The sequence below is a fragment of the Rhea pennata genome, chromosome Z (genome assembly GCF_028389875.1).
Source record: "Rhea pennata isolate bPtePen1 chromosome Z, bPtePen1.pri, whole genome shotgun sequence".
Classification (NCBI taxonomy): Eukaryota; Metazoa; Chordata; class Aves; order Rheiformes; family Rheidae; genus Rhea; species Rhea pennata.
In genome coordinates this window covers 39,244,791-39,265,743 of record NC_084702.1, presented here as the reverse complement: position 1 = coordinate 39,265,743, position 20,953 = coordinate 39,244,791, and the positions used below count along the sequence as shown (strand labels likewise).

General features: G+C 35.0%; 1 protein-coding gene across 5 annotated transcripts in view; it reads left to right on the top strand.

Annotated features, from left to right (window-relative positions):
* The window catches only part of DMXL1 (Dmx like 1), an 85,143-nt gene that overhangs the window by 14,154 nt on the left and 50,036 nt on the right, over positions 1-20,953 (top strand). For 2 of the 5 annotated variants that reach the window (XM_062600547.1, XM_062600546.1), the window contains exons 3-14: positions 1,935-2,012; positions 3,864-3,942; positions 4,558-4,690; positions 8,230-8,296; positions 11,227-11,402; positions 12,429-12,615; positions 14,125-14,293; positions 17,459-17,671; positions 18,323-18,576; positions 18,673-19,357; positions 19,929-20,050; positions 20,610-20,699. In XM_062600547.1, coding sequence (XP_062456531.1) covers positions 1,935-2,012; positions 3,864-3,942; positions 4,558-4,690; positions 8,230-8,296; positions 11,227-11,402; positions 12,429-12,615; positions 14,125-14,293; positions 17,459-17,671; positions 18,323-18,576; positions 18,673-19,357; positions 19,929-20,050; positions 20,610-20,699 — 2,253 coding nt within the window. Of the gene's footprint in view, positions 1-1,934; positions 2,013-3,863; positions 3,943-4,557; positions 4,691-8,229; positions 8,297-11,226; positions 11,403-12,428; positions 12,616-14,124; positions 14,294-17,458; positions 17,672-18,322; positions 18,577-18,672; positions 19,358-19,928; positions 20,051-20,609; positions 20,700-20,953 lie in introns of those variants that run through there. The other 3 variants (XM_062600548.1, XM_062600551.1, XM_062600549.1) reach the window with 3 other exon arrangements.

Sequence of the window (20,953 nt, the reverse complement as noted above, 5' to 3'; positions counted from 1 at the left end):
GGTGATAATGTAACCCAGTAAGAGAGTATAGACCTGATGAATAAGAAAAATACAGAGGCCTTCTATGAAATGTGGATGAATAGTGGGGAAAAAAAGATAGTTTTAACAAAAAACTATTTGGATTATAATAAGACTTTATAAAATGAGAGCCTGGTGTTTCTGGTTATATTCCTGTTTTGGACTAAGTGGTGAGAGAGGACAAAGTTGTTGCCCCAAAGGCTGATGATTTATTCTTAAATGACCTTCAGGTACCACCTCCAAGAGTGATGGTGATCTCTCCTAAAACTCAGTAAGTTTCTCTGTAAATCTTACTTCTAATAGCAGGATTTAAGTATCCAAGAGGCATCTGGTAGCAGTCTGGGGAATTTATCTTGCTAATCTGGGAAGTTTTTCAATATACAAATCTTCATTATTCATTCCTGTGGCATACTGCTCAGTGAGGACTAGTTGAAGTGGCTATATCATTATGAAACCCTGTGGATTTTTCATAGGGGTAGCAGTTGCTCTGGATGCTATTTGTTTAATATTTTGACATACTAAGTTTGTCCTAAACTCCTGTAATATTGAAAGACAGAACAAATGTCTACACTTACAAGTAAAGAAATAAGAAAAATGTAATTATTCTGAGTTTATTTAGACTTGCTGTTGAGATGTGGGAGGAAATTATTAGAATAAAAAAGAGTAAATGAGGTACTTGAGAAAAGACAAATATTAGCCTGAGATGTAAGGAAAAGGTTTCTCTAGGCATTTAGCAACTATGACAAAATTACTGTTGGCATTTTGGGGTCAGGCTGTTGTTTAGGTTGTTAATTTGATACAGATTCATTAATTTATTTGCTCTTTTTAATGCAGAGGACTTTTTGTCTTTGAAACTATGGATCTACAGTTTAAATAATATTAACAATTAAGATATGACAGGCTGATGCTTTTTCTTAAACTATTTGAGTTTTGGATATTGAGATCAAAATACATGTCACAAAATGACTCTGACTTTCTTTAATGTTGTTGAAAGAAAAGAGAAAAGATAGACTTTCACAAGAATAGAATATTGACTATTACAGAATATCAGAACTGGAGATTGTAGTGTTGCCTTGCTTCTCTTGACATCACGCATCACTTGAGAATGCAAGGTGTCCTTTATCAGCATGACCCGTGCAAACTCGTTTTGTGAATGTATATATTTCAGAGTAGTTTTAAACATTGCCATGCAGTGGCTCTCAGCCTGAGGTCTTTAACAAACATCTAACTCATTTTAGCTCTGCTTACAAAGTCTTTTCAACTTACTTTCATGTAGTGTCTTGGGATAAAGTGCCCTTAGTTCCAAGTCAACACAGGTTTGTGGTGTGTGGTGCCAGGTGTGAAGTAAGACTTTGAAATAACCAACTGATTGCAACATTTTTTAAAGTTCCCCCCCCCCTTTTTTTTGTGTGTGTGTTAGCATTTAGTTTCTTCTATTCTTGCAGTTCTCTACATTGGATATTTAGCTTGGACTTCTTGATCTTTCTGAAATAGTTTCTAAATTTAACATGTTTTCATGCTGGGGAAGTCTGCAAAACCTCTCTAAACGGATGTTAGTTCCATTCCTTAGCACATAAACTTGGCCTATTAGTTTGAGTGTTTACCTAAATTATGTATGGAAAGAATATTTATGCTAGATCTAACAAAAATGTACATGTTCATGTATACTCTCAGTAGTTGATCAGGACGAACATGTGGGTGAAAAAATTGTATTGTTCTGTTATCATCAGTACTTGCTTTGTGATTTTGCTAGATGTGATTTTCTTCTGGTATGAAGTGGGGAATATGGATACGAGATTCAAATTTGTCTACAAGGAGATTTAAATGTAAAATTAACAATCTACATTTTATTCTTGTTTGTGCTATAGCTTGTTTTGTGTGTTTGTTTAGGTTCATAAAAATATAATTTGTTTTAGATTGCAGCTTCTTATGGAAGTGTGATTTGTATCTTCGAGCCAGTTAGCCTTTTGAATCAGAAGAGCAATCATCATACTGTAAGTAATTCAGTGCTCCCTAATTTCATTTATCCTCTTCTAGAATTTGTCTTATTTTTCTGTTTTGCTTTAATTTTGAAGATGTTTTCTTTTAGTGCTTAAAAAAAAAAGATAGGTAAGGTGATTGTGGGAGAGTGAAAATGGTAGGGGAAGGGCAGAGGCGTATGCTACTTAATGTACAGGGTTCTTAATGCAAGGTCTTATAATAATGCTTCATATCACTGATTTATCTTGACCTTCCTGTTAATGTCTGAAAAATACCAGAACCCAAGAAGACATGCGAGCCCTAAGCCTTCCAAAAAGCACAGATACTACAATAGGCATTCCTTTTAAATCATCCTCTGTACCCTTTTTGTGATGATGTGTTTTACCACTCTTACTTTGACCTTGGTTTATGAAACTGCACCCTCTTGTTCAAATCTGTAATTCTGTTAACTTTTTGAAAAGTTTATCATGACTTTTGTAGAACATCTGACAGTGTTTGTATTTCAAATTGTGTTCTGTGGTGATGAATTAGAACAACAGTCTTTTAATAGCATAGCTTAGTTTTGGTAATAGTCGATTTGTGGATTTAGCCATTAGAATCTTAATTTCTGCCTTGTGATATGATTTTAGGGCAAGGTATTTAACTACTGTTCTTAGAAGGAAATGATTACCAGTGTACTTAATTGAAGTATTAGTGTCTAATTGAAGTCAATTTGACAATTTGAGGGCTTGGCAGCAGCAATTGCTCGAGGAGCACTCTTCTTCCCACCCCCAGGGTTTCCTCTCTATTTGTATTAGTAGAATTAGTAGAATTGTTTATACAATGTATAAACAATTCTATAGTAAATTATACAGTGTATAGTGAATTCTCTTTGCAGAATTATTCTTTACACTGACCAGCTCACTTGCGTGGTTCATGGTGTCCCTGTAGAACAGTACCATTTTATATACTTATTAATGATACAGTGTTGAATGCTTAGAATATTTTGTACCTCTGGAAAGCAGTGTTATTCACCAATGGTAAAATGGGACTTTGCATTCTAATAGGAATACTTAAAAATACGGTGCTCTCTTTGATCACTGGAGCCCTCAATTCCATCCTGAATGTGTTTTGCTATACCACTAGAAAATCTTACCTTGGGAAAAAAAGAAAAAAAAAAATTACTGTGAAACTTGGCAGTTACTGTAGTGACTGTAAGTGACTAAGTATGTTTCCTTCAGTGATTTGCTTTCAAATATCAGACGTATTTATGATTGAAGAAATACTCAGCTAGTTTGTTCTCGCACGTAACTTTAAGACAATTTCCAGCATGTTTAAGTTGATGCAAGATTGTCTTCCATTTATTAGAATATTCAAAATATTAAAACAAGAAGAGCCTGCTGCAAGAATATATTGTTTTTTAGATCTTTGTCTGTAGGTACTGCTTATTGTTTTTCACTACTTAACTCAAAGGTATAGTTGTCATCATGACCTTATCCAAATCCTACAATTCAGCCCTTCTACTGATACCAAATACTGAGTGCATTTACTATATTTCATTTTTCTTTAAAAAAATAAAAATAAAATAAAATCAGACTTTTAACCTCAGTTTCTGGTGCTGAATTTAGGTACTGATTTTTTTTCAAATCAGTAGCTAGCTTTTCAAAATAAGCCAGTGACTTCTGTTCGTGTTACCAGAGAAAAGTTTTGTTGAAAAACAAACCAGAATGAATCAATTTTTATTGGATACATAGTAATTTGTTTTAAATGTGTCTCCAGTAAGAATTGGAGTGGGTTGAAGATATAATGTTTCTAATATTATAGAAGGGGAAAGGGGAATACCAGGAAGAATTTTCATGTTAATGTTTGTGAATACTTAATTTCAGAGGCTACATTATCAGTGGCAGAAGAATGCTCAAATCCTACTGGAAGCAATAGCACATAATTTAACGTGGGATCCAACAGGTAAGAAAGGAATTTAAATAGCACCTGCCTACTTCATTTGGCAGCTAACTTCTTACTTAAATTTGCCTGTTTCTTGGAGAAAAAGTGAAGATTTCCTTTTCTCTTAGCATGATAGAAAATATCAAAGCAGAGTGAAATTTACCCTTTGTCACTTTGTTACAGGAGAGTTAAAACATTAACTGCATGTGTATTATGTTACTTACTACCTGAATTTAAGCTGTATCTAATACTGTAAAAAAAGTGGCTTAGATGGTAAATACTGTTATGAAGGAGGGACATTTACAGTAGTTCTAATTGTTTCTTCTAGAGAACTAAGTACTTTGAAAATTTAATAGATTTTGACTATTTGAACTGTAACTATTCAAAATAAAATATCTCATTAGAATAGAAGCTGAGTTTTTGTAAGATTGACCTAATCTGTCAGTGTCTTCAAGATAAAGGGTTTTGTAATAGCAGCATGCCCTTTACAGCAACATTGTAACAGAGAGTTAATATTTGTGTCATATTATTCTGCAGTATAGCCAGTCACAAATTTGCATTTTAAATTATTATTTCTCAGTATAGACGTCTATACTCTTAGTTGCTTTGCGGTTCTATTGTTACAAATATTTTTAGGCACTCGCCTTTTGACCGCTTCCAGTTGTCTACAGCTTTGGTCCAATAGTCATTTGGAAAACCCTTCTGACAGTGGGAATGCTGAAAGAACAGATGTTGGCACTGGGGAATGGAGGTGTATCTGGCAATGCAAGTAAGAAACTGGTTTACAAACAAATGTTTCCTTTCTCCTTGCTGGTTCGTACCTTTTAGATGAAATGCATAATGTAATTGAGTGAAACCTTATTGTATACTGCTAATTGGTAAATAATGTTCAGATATGATATGTCTGATTCATATTTCCCATGAATATATGTTGTGTCTTCTTGCAAGATCAACTGTGATCATTTCTGAGATAGCTTATATTTTCTGAACAACTCTTCAGTTATATTGAGCATTAATGAAATACAGAGGGAAGATTCCTTTTGCCGTTGTCCCAGTTTATCATTACTTGTACAATAGGTAAAGTTAATGCAGCGTATATGAAAATTTTGATTGCAGAACTAATTCAAATAAACTTACTTCAGTATCGTATGTATGTGTGTCTTTTTTTTCCTCCCCTTCCCTCCCCATTACTTTTTCTCTATTCTGGATATTTGGAACAGTCACGCAGAGATTCTTTTTTATTGCATCTCAGAATGCTGCTGTTGTATTAATGTTGATTAATCATTTTAATCTTTGTGTATCAGCACAATGCCCAAAGGAGTTTAGCCTAGTACATCAATTTATAAGCTAAATCAGTCCTCCCTGCCATAGGAAGGTGGTTCTAATACACTGAGCGCGCTTTTTGTTTGGACTGATGTTCCATATTGCTATCTTCTTAAATAAGTCTCCCTAAATGGTTGGCTGGAGGGGCTAACCTACAGTTATTCTTCATGAAGCACTTGGTGTTGATTGAGTAGTTCCCTGAACATATCTAGAAAAGTCCTTTTAATTCTTCGGTCATTCCTTTACTACTTACCTCTTGAGTCTTGCATTTGTGTGCTGTGTTATGAAAAGATCGATCTGCTGGCAACACTTCCTAAAGCAGCCTAGGATACCACTGGCTTTCTCTGCTATGAGGGCACGTTGCTGGCTCATGGTCAGCTTGTCCATCAGGACTCCTAGGTCCTTCTCTGCAAAGCTGCTCTCAGGCTGGTTGGCCCACAGCCTGTACTGATGCAAGGGTTATTCCTCCCTACCACAATTAAAAAAAATAAACTATTTGACCTAGCATCTTGACAAAGGACATCTGTAAGAGTTCTTGTGAATGCACCAGTGATACCAACTGAATATACTGTCCGGCTCTTTATATTGTCAGAGTCTTATCAGTTGTCTTTATATCACTCCTTCGATATTAAAATTGAAAAGTGCGTTGTATTTAGTAGATCAAGATTTCATGGTGGATCCACAAAACTTTGAGAATATTGATAGTTAATCCTCTGTGGCATAAAGGAGATCTGTAAGAGTCTTTGCTGCAGTCCTTGGCCATTTCTTGATGGCCAGCTTTTGACTTTTAAGCTAGATGCAGGTCTTAAGATCACATACATAAGCAACTGAAGCTGAAGTGCCAAGAAGACATTGTGTGACTGATATTAGGACATAGGCCTTCCAAGTGATCAGAGCTGTCGTGGACAAGGAAGAAGCGCAGCTTCAAGCCCCCTCTTCTCTCATCCTTCATTGGACTGCTAGTGTATGTTAGGTTTTTTTTCAACTGTGAAATATACTCAGACTTTTTTTTAACTCCATCTCAGTTTGTACACATTTAATTTACTCCATCCCCAAATGCTTGAAAACCTATTTTATTAACTTAATTTGCATATCTGTTAATTTTTACACATAAATGATACACTAACAGGAGATCATCTGAGTATGAAATTTTTTTTGTGATAAATTCTTCAAGTTCGTAGGTGAACTTTCCAATAAATGTTGAAGGAGTGAGATACTGCTCTATCTCTAGGACAATTGATAATGACTATTCAGTCAGTTCTGAATGAATTCTGTGTGAGTTGACATGCTGTGGCCATGTCTGTGGGGAAAAAGAGATTTCTATTGTCAGCTCTGGGCAGATGCTCAGATCATCTAAGTGACAGTTGAGTTATCCTTTGAATGTGATGAATTTTATAAGTCAAAGACACTTATGGAGACACCTTTGGGCCCTCATCTCAGTCTAACACAAGAAGCAGTTATTCTGCAGACAGTATGCCATGGATATGGTGTGAGAATCATGGAGTGCTGTTATAAGTAGTCAGAATCACACAGATACTGTTTTTCTTCTATCCCTTCAAAAATAGTGTGTTCTGCATTTGGATCACCGTTCAACAGACTTCATTTCATAGCTTTGCTTATTTCCGTCTTAAACTTTTTATGGAGGAGAGAGTGCGCTTGGTTTTTTACACTTGTAACTAATGAGTCCTGGAAAAGATCAAGTGAATTTGCTCTGTCAATTCACCTTTTATGCCTGTATGTCTTCCAGTACAAATACTTGATTTTATGCTTCTGTTTAAATAAGGTTTTCTTGATGAAGAGTTTACAAGATGGTAAATTTTTAAATATTGGCCTTTGTCTGAATCGCTTTAATGTCTGAATAGACATTCCCAAATGTTTTAATGTTTGGTCTAACAGGAGAATATTGCTTAAACTGAAAGTTGGAAATTAGCTTTTTTTGTAGAAGTTTTATTTGACTTTTTGTTATTGTACATGCTAAATGCATCATGTTTTCATTGACCTGATGACTAACTTGATTGGCCTCAGAAGTTAGGCGTTGCAACTTGTTGTGCAAGTCTAATAAATTCAAGATTAAAATTTATTGGATTTGTGGTACACAGTTAAATACTGATGACCACCCTGTTGTCATTAATAAAGCAGTATCACTAAAGCAGTTGCTCAGTGCTTCAAAATCTGTTAAAGAAGCTGTTTTATCAGTATTTTCTAAAGAAAATAAGACAGGAATGAACCACATAACTATATTATTTTGGTGTGGCATCTTTTACTACTGTGACTGTTAACATTCACGGAATCAGTAAGGTTGGAAGGGACCTCTGGAAATATCTAGTCCAACCCCCCTGCTTTAGCAGGGTCACCTAGAGCATGTTAGACAGGATTGCATCCAGGCAGGCCTTGAAGATCTCCAGAGGAGGAGACTCCACAATCTCTCTGGGCAACCTGGTCCAGTGCTCAATCACTCTCATAGTGAAGAAAAGAAGATCTTAAAGCAGTTTTTAAGTTAGGACTTTTCTTAACTAAGTTACTCTTTTAAGTATTGTTGTTTTTTGGGGGTTATAAATCTGCAGGAAGTGTAAGAAAAGGAAGTATATTTCAAATGAAATATAGGAAGATAATACAGCCTGGAAGAACTCAGTTTGAAAGGCTTATGAAGTGGAAATAGAGCATACTTGGAGTGAAGTACTCAGGTTTAATCCATTAGCAGCTACTTTTCATTATTAACATTTTGGGATTTTTAATGTTGTATCTGTCTCTTAGCTAACAGCTTCTGTTTCCTGTTTTTCCTGTTTGGTTGCAACCCAATGTTCTACCTAAGTTTAGCCCTAGTTTCTCTAGACTTTGTTAAAACTCAAATATTTCACGTAATACAGCAGACATTTACATAAAAGAACTGAAGCACTTCGATATTTTTGAAGGGGAAAAAAAACTGTTTAGAGTTCTGAAAATTATTGAATCTTATTTTCTATTTTAATTGTCTTTATTTTGCAGAACTGCTTCTCAAGTTTGTTTAATGAAATTCTCACCAGATGGGGAGTTTTTTGCCACTGCTGGAAAGGTAAAAATGATAGTAGAAAGATAGAAATCTCAGTATTTTTAGTAATGTTCGTTTTGGCAGATGAGAATTTGGGAGAAAGATATTTTATTGCAAAAATATTCACAGAGTACTAATTTTTAAAAATCTGCTTTGAAGGGGTCACATTTCAGTACCAAAACATAAGACATCAAAAAGTGAATACTTGAGTGGGGAAAGATCTGTGAATGATATAACTGCAAAATAAAGATGTGGGTCCTTCATCCTGTAAGGAAATGTATTCAATATTTCCCCAATATTGTGATACACTTAATCAAAAAACAACTCTTCACTTTTTTTCTTTATATGTACACTTGCATGCCTAATTGTGTATACCTAATAAAAGAATTTGTGTTCCGTTCCAGTTACGTATTCCCACTTAGTTAATGTCAGTGTTTGTGGTCAGTCTTGCAGATTAGTTTTGTGTGCTCAGCAAAGAGTGGTTTATCTGCAAAAGCAATAAAATGCCTTCACAAAATAAACAAAAAGGTTAAAACATAGTGTCACCATCGTATCTATCTTTTGACTTCCTAAACCACTAAGAAGTCGGTCTTTTATTTGTACTAGGAAAGCCATTATTCAGGTTTTGTAAGAGATTAACATCATAACAGTTCAAAGCAGGGAAAATCAGAATGAGGTAGAGGATACAATGAAAAAAATGGCTAATTCTTAAAATAATTTCTCTTGCTTGTGAAGGGGTGTGATTGAATATACTGCTGCAAATAGTACTGTTTTTGTTTGAGGGAAGACTCGCATTGATGTTAATCAAAAAATCTGGTAAGGACGTTTGGAGCCTTCTTGTGAGAATTATTGGAATTATCGAAGTAGATGGTGGAGAAAATCATGTGTTAGGATTACTGATTTTATAAAAGAAATAAAAGCCTTACACTATAATCAGCCTTTACAGAGGTTAACAGAGGTACCCAGGTATCAAGTTTTTGCTGTCAACTAAAGAACATAGTATACACTTCAGAATTATTGGAGAGGAGACAAAATGGTAGTAAAAATGGTCATTGGCATGATGCAGTTCTTGGGAGTAATGGAAACCTCTGGCTTAAGTATCAGTTTTACAGAATCCAAAAAGATATTGTGAATGTTCATGTTGATTATGCACTTTGCTTTAGTCTGTCTTGAGAGTGTGAATGAAAAAATAGTGTGCACGCAAAGATTGTTTAGAAGAGTGTTTAGTTGTGGTATCTGTTTTTTTTTCTGGTTGGAATGTGACATCCTCTGATACATGAAGCAAAGAGATTCAAAGATGGTTCAAGCTGCAACCACATCTTGCCTTTAAAAGATAATCCTATGCTTTTTTGTGAATTAGTTGTATGCATCATGAACAGATGAATAACATCCATTTTGCGTATTTGTAAATTGTTATCTTTATACTTGCCACTTTAGATTGTAGTGCTTGCTTAGAGGACTATGACTTTTAGGGCATTTGGTATCTTTAAGGAAGAGAGAAAGATGTAACAAATCAGCTGAACTCTTTTAAAAAAACTTTTAAGTTTATTTTTCTGGATAAAGTATATTATAATTCATTTATTTCCAACACATGAATGTGGAATACCAGACTTCAATGAACTGTGCTCTAACAAACAAGCAAGAAGTTCTTATGTTTCCTTCCTGTTTTGCTTGTTTAGAATAACATGTTGCTATATGTCCCATGATGTCTTTAACTATTTACTGACTGAATGAAGAATAATTTCAATCACGTTTGAAGTAACTGTTACTTACAAGCTTGTTCAGGTATAGGTCTTGACAAAGTAACAAGTGAACAAGAAACCCCAACCCTAGTCTTTTCTTGTTCTTGGCGGTATAATGTTTTGATGGATATTGATTATTTTATTTTTCCCTAATTCAAATATTCTACAACTTCATACTTGGATTTTAAAATAAACATTAATCTGCAAATGGCTCCTGTAGGTATAATATCCTTGTTAAATTTTTATGACTGAAATGTTTTATGTCCTATCATGTTGTGTTATTTTAAAAACTCAAGGAAAGTATTATTATTTTAACTAAACCAATAGGAAAATTAACAAAGGTATCTTTAAGTGACTAGGTTAATTACATACCTGCAGAGTCTTTTGAATGTATCTTTTTTTCTTTTCTCTCCTCTTTCATCTTTGGTGCAGAAATGCAAGACTTTTTTAATCAGAGAAGATGCAAAGCAAAGTCAGCAAAGCAAAACAAACTCCTCTCTGGGTCATGTTAAGCATACCAAAGTTAATACAATATTTCAATGCCATTCGTATTTAATAGCTTGACAATTTAGAAATCTATGTCTGGATCAACTTACCTGGTCCTTTTAGGCCTATAAACATGGCCATTAAGTCCATGTTGTTTAAAGGTGTGTGTGTGCATATCTAAGTGAGCTACCAAGTACCAAGCTTGATTTTTTTTTTTTTTTTGAAATGTTATTTGACCTTTGTTTATACTCCTAAGCTTTGAAACTGTGTATTTTCTTTGAGAGAGATTTCTCTCTCAAAATACAGTAATAAGTTAGCATTTGTGTTGGCATTTAAATTCTAGCTCAATCCAGTACAGCTTGAGATTTTGTAGCTGTTGCAGAAAACAGATATTCTCTAAAAATCAGCACCTAACCAGAAAGAGCAAAATGAAATCTAATGCAGTAATGGCAAGACACATTAAAAGGGAGCTCTGCCACAATGTTATTTACTTCTTTCATGGGTGGATTTGGAAGTTTTATCTACTGAGATGAACTTCCTGTCATCAGGAAAACACCTTTCTTGAAAAAAGAAAAATGAAAACCAGAGAAATATCAGAAGTACTTGGTACTTCAAAATGCATAAGCTCTGTATCAGCAGAGACATTAGTTCTCTTTAATTTTCATTTGATTTTCCAGCTGGAAGGTAAATGACTCGGTAAACATTTTTTTATTCTTTGTTGTTCAGGATGATTGTCTTGTGAAAGTATGGTACAATGCAGACAGCTGGCGATCAGCTGTAACACCTCCTGGTGCAAGTCCAGGAAAACAAGCACAAGAAGTTGAATTTTCATTTGTTTATTTGGCCCATCCTCGATCAGTAAATGCCTTTTCATGGAGGAAGACCAGCAAATTCATGCCACGGTCAGTAGTTCTCACAGCTTGAAGTTTGTAAACTGTCCAGGGGAAGGGGAGGACACTTTTAACACAGCTTTCTGTGTGTTTCAATATATTCATCTGTAGAAGTGTGCTAATTTGTGTCTGTGTGCATGTGGTGGTGGTGGGATTATTTTGTTTGCTTGTTTTACTGTGAAACCTGTTTTAAACTGTAATTCTATGGCCTGTGAGCATCCTAATGCCATGAGTAATATTCCAGTCAGTAGCCATTTGAATTCACCATACTTTTGTGTGTTTGATAAATATGTGCTGTCTCTTATACCAGCCTTTAAATAGAAGACTCTTCATAAAGCCATTAAAGTAGTCCTTAAATTATTTCATGATGCCTATGGGAGTTTGCTGCTGGACAGTACTGTCAGATGTTCCATCGCCTTTTAGAGTCTTAGCTTAAAACTGGATGGTAAACTTTCACAGGCTGGAAACCTGAGGATATGTATAGTTTTTGCAGAGCTTAGTTTAGGCTAATTGAAATCTTTGGATACATATGTAACAAATTCTATTTAGAACAGTAGTCATTAGAGAAGTTTGGAGTTTAAGATTTGCAGTTGTATTCCTGATATTATGTTGGTTCCCTTGTTCGTATATGTGATTTTGTAAATGCTGTATAATAGCGTGATCTGGATAAATGACAACAGGAGTGCAAAAAACTATTAGCTTATATTACTTCTTACGAGTTTTTTAAATTGCATCTAAGATTTAAGGTTGTATAGTTGTGTAATGGAGTCTGACATAATTAATTACTTAAGTAATTTATATCCAGAAACTTCGATAGCTATCAAAGCCTATCATGTATGACTCAGTTCTTGGCTGAATCTCACCATCTTTGAGGCTCTTTGTCCAGTTGCTCAAGAATATATTGTTGAGTTTTTCTTTCCTTAGTATCTAAGTTACTTTGTATAATTGAGTACTAATATTGAAATTATTTGCTACTGTTTTATTTTGATGCTCTATGATGCAAGTGGCATCTTTACACCTTTAATTTTGTTTTGCTAGTGGTGCTGTCTGCAACGTACTCCTGACTTGCTGTAAGGATAATGTCTGTCGTCTCTGGGCAGAGACTTTGTTACCCAATGACAGTCTCTTGTATGGTGGTGGATACAACAATTGGACTGAAGCAGTGAACTTAAATAACTTCAAGAGAAATACTTCAAGTAAGGAACGAATGCAAAATGCATTAGAGGTAAGAAATTAAATTGAGGAGACTATAACGTGCACATGTGTTATACACATGTGTTAACGCATAATTTTAGACAGGATTGTAATTAATACCTCAAACATGGATCATAAATTTAACTACTTTATAATATTTTATACAGACTTACGGTATAAGGTAGTGAATTTACTTGAAACGTCCCTCGTGTTCACATGAAAGAAAAGAGTAATGCTGAGCTGACAGGAGTCCGTCTGAGCTTTCACAGTTGAAGATATAGGGACTTTTTTTATCACTACTACTAGTCTTACCCTGGTTACTGAAGCAAAGACCTTTATAGTATCTACTAGTTCAAAGAGCTAAGGATAGTGTGGAATGATGTGTTGTACATGAGTTCCGTGAAACCCACTAATGATGCTGCCTTAAAATTATAGTAGAGGCTTGCTGCTCACCTTAGGAGTTGTGGGATGTTTTCTGGCCTATGCAATTGGAAAAAACAATGATCGTATTGAGGAGAGAAAGATATTTTATGCTGCTATAGTCCTCAGGTAGGACAGACTGCTGCCATATCTCTAAGGCAAATGATCCTTATCAGGTAGTTGATCAATGAGAAGCAGAAGGAAAATGTAGCATTAAAAGTTCTCAAAGTTGTGTAGAGAGTATTTGTACATTGTGGTCTTATCTTAATGGAATAACATATTTCACATGATCAAGTTGCTTCTTAGCAAATGTGGCATAGTTGACTATAAATTTGACAGACTGAAAGACAATGTGTTGAAGAAAGACTATTCAAAAGAAAAGTGAATTTGGGAGACAGTTTTGTATTCCTGCTGAAAGAAAGAGACAGCATTAAACATCAGAAATAATTAGGTAAAAATCAGGAGAAAATTATTTTACATGAGCATGGTATAGTAGGAGGCAAGAATAGCAAGTGAAAAGGAATATAAGTAAGATAATACCAATCTAGGAGAAATCGCTTATCTTTTCATGCTTTTTGAGGCTTGTATAGATAGCTATAGCACAATGGACTGGAGTCCCCCCTCTGGGCGCTTTGGAAATGAATCTCCGTGTGTGGTGGGAGAGACTTTTAAGTGGGCCATTGCAATGGGAGTAGAAGTACTGATCTAATCAGATTCAAAGTACAAATCTGATCTCCTTTTGGAGTCCCGCTGAAAAGAGATTATCCAGATTTCTCTTTTTCTTCAGTGCTTTTAATAATCATGTGTATGTTCACAAAACACAGTAATATATATCTGTTCGGGTATAAAAACTATGTGACATTGTTAGTAAATTAGAATGTAAAACAGTTACTGTGTCAGAATACTGTAAAGGCATTGGTGAAGAAATTGGAAAGTACTGGTATCGCTCTAGTGCAGACACAGTCTGAGCAATGTGATTTTTGTGAGCAAATCCACTGATAATGCTTTTAAAGTGTCGGGGGGAAACAACCATGCACTAATATGTAGAAAACCACTTACAGGTGGAATCTGCTTTTTCTTTTTGAAAGGAATTTAAAATGACACCTTATTCTTCACGCAGTTAAACCTGAAGCACTTCAGACGAGGAAGGAGGAGGTCAGGTGCTGTAGTAGCACATACTGGATGCTCTCCACATCAGCAAGATCCTCATGAGGTTCACAGGAATATCCCTCCTCATGCAAATGCACTCTGTCACTTTCATATTGCTGCCAGTATCAATCCAGCCACAGGTAAGAAGCAGAGTAAATCCTCGTTACAGGATAAACTACAGTTCATGTTAGATATGTGCTGCTGCATAAGCTTAACTTGCTCATACGTGTTTGTAAAAAATATTAATACAGTTGTGCAAGATCCTTAGGATATTGGTTTCGGTTAACGCACAGAAGAACCTACAGTAATGAAATGCTTGAAAGACGTTATTATTACCATAGAGAGAGTTTATTCTATTTTGTATTGTTTCTACTTGAGATTCACAGTGGACTGACGTATACAAGTGTAAGGATTTGTAAATGAGTTGCAAGCTCATTGGGAATTGTTGGGTGCAAAAAAATATAATATTGAGATCACACTGATAAATCAATTCACAAGCTTCTCAGAATGATTTCTAACATTAAAGGTCTGAAGTAACCATATGTATCTGTATTTCTCTCTGAACCAAGCAAAAGACTTAGACCTTCATCTTGTTTTATAAATTTAATATTCACTTGCACTTGAGCACTGTGTTGATAGCACTGTGTTGATAACACCCTTCAGGAACTAATACTTCCGCTTCTGTAGAGTTTGTATATGTTTAAGCATATTATCCACTCACTAAAAAAAAAACTGAGTGGCAATACAATATTGAACTTCTCATAAAGTTTTATTGTTGTGATATGATTTCCCATTTATAAACCTTTTGTTAAACTAGGTAAGTTCTATCGTAAACACAGTGTTTTTATATAATTTTTGCTGCTACTAACTCTTTTTGTAAAGCCACTCTTTTGACCTAAATATGCTTATGGTTATTTAATACTTAGCTATGATGTCCTTGGTGGGTTAAGGAACCACAGTTACCCTATTTTACTTTCGATTTGCTAAGTTACATGTTCTTGTTTAAGTTTATCTTTCTTTAACAAATGTGACCAGAATTGCATAAAGTTTGCCAAAAACAGACTTCTAGCTGTTTTGTGAAAGTCCTCTTTCTACAGAAAATGTCTTCAGTAAATGTATCAATTACTAACTAATATCATAAAGTTCCTGTGTGACATGTCTTGAAGACTTCAAGTTTTTCTGTTTGCATTTCTCCCTCATCAAATGTATACCTTTTCATGTGATTTGCACACTTTTTTTCTTTTTTTGAATCCATACTCTTAATGCATTTCTGTTTATATCTAACAACTAAGGAGTCTTTAATTTGACTTTTAACAGTCTTGCAGTATAACTGACCCAAACTGCCAACTTGCAGAATGGGAATGGAAATAATTTCAGAGAAGAATGGTAAAAGATTTTTCTAGGTATCTGAAAACTTAGCTATCTTTGACTTTTTTAGTTTTTATTTCTTCTTTGTTTCCTGTATTAGTAATATACTGCTTTATACCTTTTTTTGTATCATTTAGTCTAACTCAGTAGATTTGGGGAATAAGGGGTGGTTCTTCAGTATTTTATTTGGAACCTCTGTTCTAAGTAACTCTTATCTTAAGCTTTAACTTGAAGAAATATCTATTCTCCCACACAACCAATTTCCTGAGTACCTCAGTCTGGCTAAGTTCTCTAAGTTGTCCTTTTAGTTTGCCCTATAGGAATCAAATTTTATCTGAAAACTAAATTGTCTTTTCTTCTTCATTTAATTCAAACCACATCAATTTATGATCTTTCAGTCCAAGATGTGCCCTTATTACAATATTCAGAGTATCTGATAAAAGCTAAGGCCAAAACATCATATATGTCACACAAAGGGATACATGTTTTTCTAATATTTTTTATTAATTTTGAAATTATTTTTCTTACAGTGACAGAGTTCTTGAGACTTTCTTTTATGGTAAAGAGTTACTTAAATTTAGCCTGAGTGGAGTTCAGTGAAAGGAATACTGGTTGTTTGGACAAAACTGTATTTAGGGAAAGCTGGAAAGAGTTACTAACTTCTTTGTTTTGTTTTTGTTTTGCTTGTTTTCTTTCTTAAATCCAAAGACTTTAGAAGGTTTTTGGAAAGAACTAGTGCAACTCTGAAGCAAGTAGAAATTCACTAGCTAAGGATTTTGGCCAGAACTCAGCATCAATTAAAAGTTGGTAAACCTCAAGAAAACGTAGTAGTTCTGGAATAGTATAACTGTTTTGAGGTGGGAGTGGTTATCTGACCTTAAGAGAAATAGCTTTGATCTGCAGTCTGATTTCTGTGGTTGCCAGACTCATTATCATGTTTCTGTAATTAGCAATAACTGTCTTTTCTAGGAAGATTGACCATATTTCTCAGATCCTGTGTTCCTTTTTTTATGACAGAATTCCTGGTGGTTGGGGTGATTCTTTTTTAAATAGGTGCTTTCAGTTATTTTCTTAGCCTACACTAGAGCATAAGTAATTCAAAGGTATCACTGGTGTAAAAAACAGAATTGGAATAAGAAATTTTGTCTCCCAGGAGATGGAATTTTTGTACTACTGTGAGTGGAAGGAGATGAGAATATGGAGGCTTCTAGGTGTGAATTAAATATAGGTTGAGCCTTTAGCTATTGTCATATGACCTATATGAGAAATTACAGTAAATCACCTAACTACTTTTTGCCACACTTATTTTAGATGATATGACTCTGCATCAGTCTGATACTTCTGTCACTTAATTTGTGATTACTTCGTTATTTTTAACAGCAACCTGTCACACCAAGTGGCATCATATGACAATGTGGAGTAGTAAGGGGATTGGTAAGAATCTGAAACCCTGGTTATGTGATAGTGTTACAGAGGACACCTCTGATCACTATATTAGTTCTGCCTAGCCATCGTATATGATCCTTGGTATCAGCACATACCTACTGTAGCCTGCTTTCTGAAGCAAGCATCAGCAAACTGTGCTGAAGTGATCTGGTTTGTATGGAGGTATAGTAGCAAAAGCAAGATAAATTAGCCTATATAGACAGCTTTGTCATGAATTTGTAGCTCAGGGTCATACAGTAACTAACGTAGACATGGCTGAGAGCCTCCCTTAGAACATGGTTGTTGTGCATGTCTTATTGTGGATAGCAGCTGAACAGCGTAATACTAAAGTGAATGATGTTGGTGAAAGGAATGACAGCTAGCAATGCACCTAGTCCCAATTGCATTTTTCATAGTAAAACCTTTGCTTACAAACAATATTTCTAAAATTACTTTTTGTCCTGTTCAAGCTACTTTGTTTTGAAAAATGTTTTAAACCTCTTTTCTGGTAGATATTCCTTTACTTCCTTCTATCACATCTCTGAGTCTTGGTGAAAATGAAGAAAAAAACGGACCTTTTGTTGTGCATTGGCTAAACAATAAAGAACTTCATTTTACCTTATCTATGGAAGTATTTTTGCAACAACTTAAAAAGAGTTTTGAACACCACTCTCCTGAGACCAGTGCTGAGGAATTTAATCAGGTGGATGGCAAATCAGAAGAAGGTATAGATCCTTGGCTTTCATTTTATAAAGTAATATAGTATGTTCTTCAGTGTGAAGTAAGGGACAGGTAACTTAGTATGTAAGGATGCGGAGAGACTGCAGTAGCGTTTTTGTGATTTTTCCTTCCCTTCCACTGGAAGAATCTAAATGTATTTTAAAAAAAATGTTTCTAGAAATTCTGAAATTGTTAATGGCTGTTTCAGGGATTTTTAGTACTTTGTGCTGAACATTTAGGCTGACCTGAACTCTTTTGCATGGAAGTGCGTTATTTTAATATCTTTAAGCAAGCAGATAGGGTCTTAAAACTAAGTTTTTTTTTTTGTTTAAATATTAATGTACACCTGATTTAAATAACTTTATTTTATAATGTTATATAAACAATTTGTTCAAATATACCTAGTTGGGAGATGATTGCTTTTGTTCTGCGTATGCATTCAAGAATTTAAGTGGAAGGAAAAAAAAGTAATTCATATTGGGGAACGAAATCATATACTTTATTAGTCATTGACTGCAGTCTGCAGCAAAACATCTAGTTTGAGTTTTTATTGTTTTAGATTGTGCTTGTGTGAGTGGTTTAGAAGAAGCTTCAAAGGTGCTCCATTGCCTGCTATGTTTCACCTTGTGAATATAAGATATATCTCTGTGTTCTAGAAGCTAATGAAAATGGAACTGAACATAAAGGAAGCCAAGAAAAGAGGGAACTTGGTGGTGAGAAAACGACTCAAAATTCAAGCTTTTTCCCTTTATCTTCTGCAATTATTGATCATGAAATTGAAGTACTACTTTCTGAATGGAATAAAAATGCTGACATGCTCTTCAGTATACATCCTATGGATGGTTCATTGTTGGTTTGGCATGTGGACTGGCTAGATGAGTATCAGCCTGGCATGTTTCGCCAAGTGCAGGTACTTCATTTTTTCTGGGTTATGTATTGCTACTCAATGAGAGATATGCTGTGAAAATAACTTTATTAATTCCTTTTCCCTTTCTTAAATTTCTAGGTGTCATTCGTCTCAAGAATTCCAGTTGCATTTCCAACGGGTGATGCCAATTCTCTTTGCAGAAGTATAGTGATGTATGCTTGTACCAAAAATGTTGACTTAGCTATTCAGCAAGGCAAACAAAAGCCTCCTGGCCTTACACGATCCTCATCTATGCTTATCTCTTCTGGACACAGTAAATCAAGCAACAGCTTAAAATTAAGTATATTCACCCCCAATGTTATGATGATTTCCAAACATGCAGATGGGTCTTTGAACCAGTGGTTAGTGAGCTTTGCTGAGGAATCTGCCTTTTCAACTGTACTCAGTATTTCACATAAATCCCGATACTGTGGTCACCGTTTTCATCTTAACGACTTGGCTTGCCATTCAGTATTACCATTACTGCTCACAACCTCACATCACAATGCTCTGAGGTCACCAGACGCTGAGAATGCAAAACAGACAAATGGTTCTTTAAAATCTCAGGAGTCACCATTAAGACATCAGAATAGAGGCAATGCAAGTGTAACGTCTCAGGATCTCAATGCAGTTTACAGTGAGCTTATTCTTTGGCGAGTTGATCCTGTTGGGCCATTGTCCTTTTCTGGTGGAGTTTCTGAACTTGCTCGGATCAATTCTCTCCATGTTTCTGCATTTTCTAATGTTGCATGGCTGCCCACGCTTATACCCAGCTATTGCCTTGGTGAGTTTAGTTTCCTGACTTGTTAAGAATTATAGATTAAAAGTAATTTAGCCTAAAATTGTGATTAAATAGGTGGTATAGATATATTTGAAAGTATCAAAGAAACGTTAAGTCTGGATCCTTTATTTTGCAGTTTTCCAAGCTGTTGACCCTTTGAACTTGTGTATCATTTTATGAAGATTTACTGTGTTCTTTCCTCTACCTTCTTATTATCTATCATTATGTACTTGATGCTTTAGGAGCTAGTGCAGTGCAGTTTTTAGATGCTAGTATATACTTTAGATTATAAATGTCTCAACAATGATTACAGACTACAGTCAACACTAAAAGCCGAGGTAGATTTTGCAGGTATTTCATAAATGGAATTCTGATTTCCTTTAATGTATTTTAGCATTGCTTGCTAAGCTCAGCATTAAACTTTAATTTTTTGCTTGTGAACAGAAATTAACAAGAGAAATTATTTCTTGTCTATAGTTTTTTTCCTTTAACTTCAAAATTGCCTATGGCTGAAAAAGGGAGAGTGTACGTGTTTGATATACATCTGCGCGCTTTGTACATTTATATTTTTCAGGTGCATACTGTAATTCTCCAAGTGCCTGCTTTGTGGCTAGTGATGGACAGCATTTGAGATTATATCAAGCTGTAATAGATGCTAAAAAACTTTTGTGTGAGCTCTCCAATCCTGAAATTTCTGTAAGTGAAACTTCTCATAAGTTTCTGGAGGTTGCAATTTAATTCTATAGCATGAGTTTCTGGCTTGTTGGTAACTGACCAGACTTGCTGCTGAGGATTCTGCAGACTGTGATAGCCTAGCTCTGCTTGTAAAATCAGATACGATGAAACTTCTTAGCATTGTAATCATTCTGTATTTCATTTAATCTTCCCAACTGCGCATAGAGTCAGGTCAGTGTTTGATTGGGAAATACCTGTGAAACACTTAGGCCACAAGGCTTAATAACAGAATAAGAAACAGTGCACTGTGTACATCCTAAGAAAAAGTTGAGATACTGTTGTAGCATAGCGAGAGGATGATAAACTGATGATTGTGATGCTTTACAGATGAGACGTTCAAGTTCTTGCCACTTCAGAGCTACCAAAATAATGTAGTTCTTAGGTAAACTAAGAATGCAATGAAAATTCGTAGTGAATAAAAGCCTGTTACAAAAAGCTGAGTTAACAAGACTATCCCACTGCTTCTCTCTCTCTCTCTCTCTCTCTCTTTTTTTTTTTTTTTTTTTTTTTTTTTTTTTAGAAATACGTTGGGGAAGTTTTTAACATCGTAAGTCAGCAATCTACTGCCCGTCCAGGATGTATTATTGAACTGGATGCCATCACAGAACTTGTAAGATCTTTTGTATTCTTATAGCATTACTGTCTCATTTAAAACGTGTTAAAAATGAAGGCTGCATCTGTAGCACTCGACCAGGTTAAAGATGAAGTAGTTAAAGACTGATTTTGGTGTGTACCTGTTTCTAGATTCATAATATCTGTAAATGAAGAAAGCTTGAATAATGAAAGTGCTTTTTATTGAGAAGTCTTTCATAGCTGTGGCCAACTTAACAAACAGTTAAAAGCTCCCATCTTAGAGAGCAACAT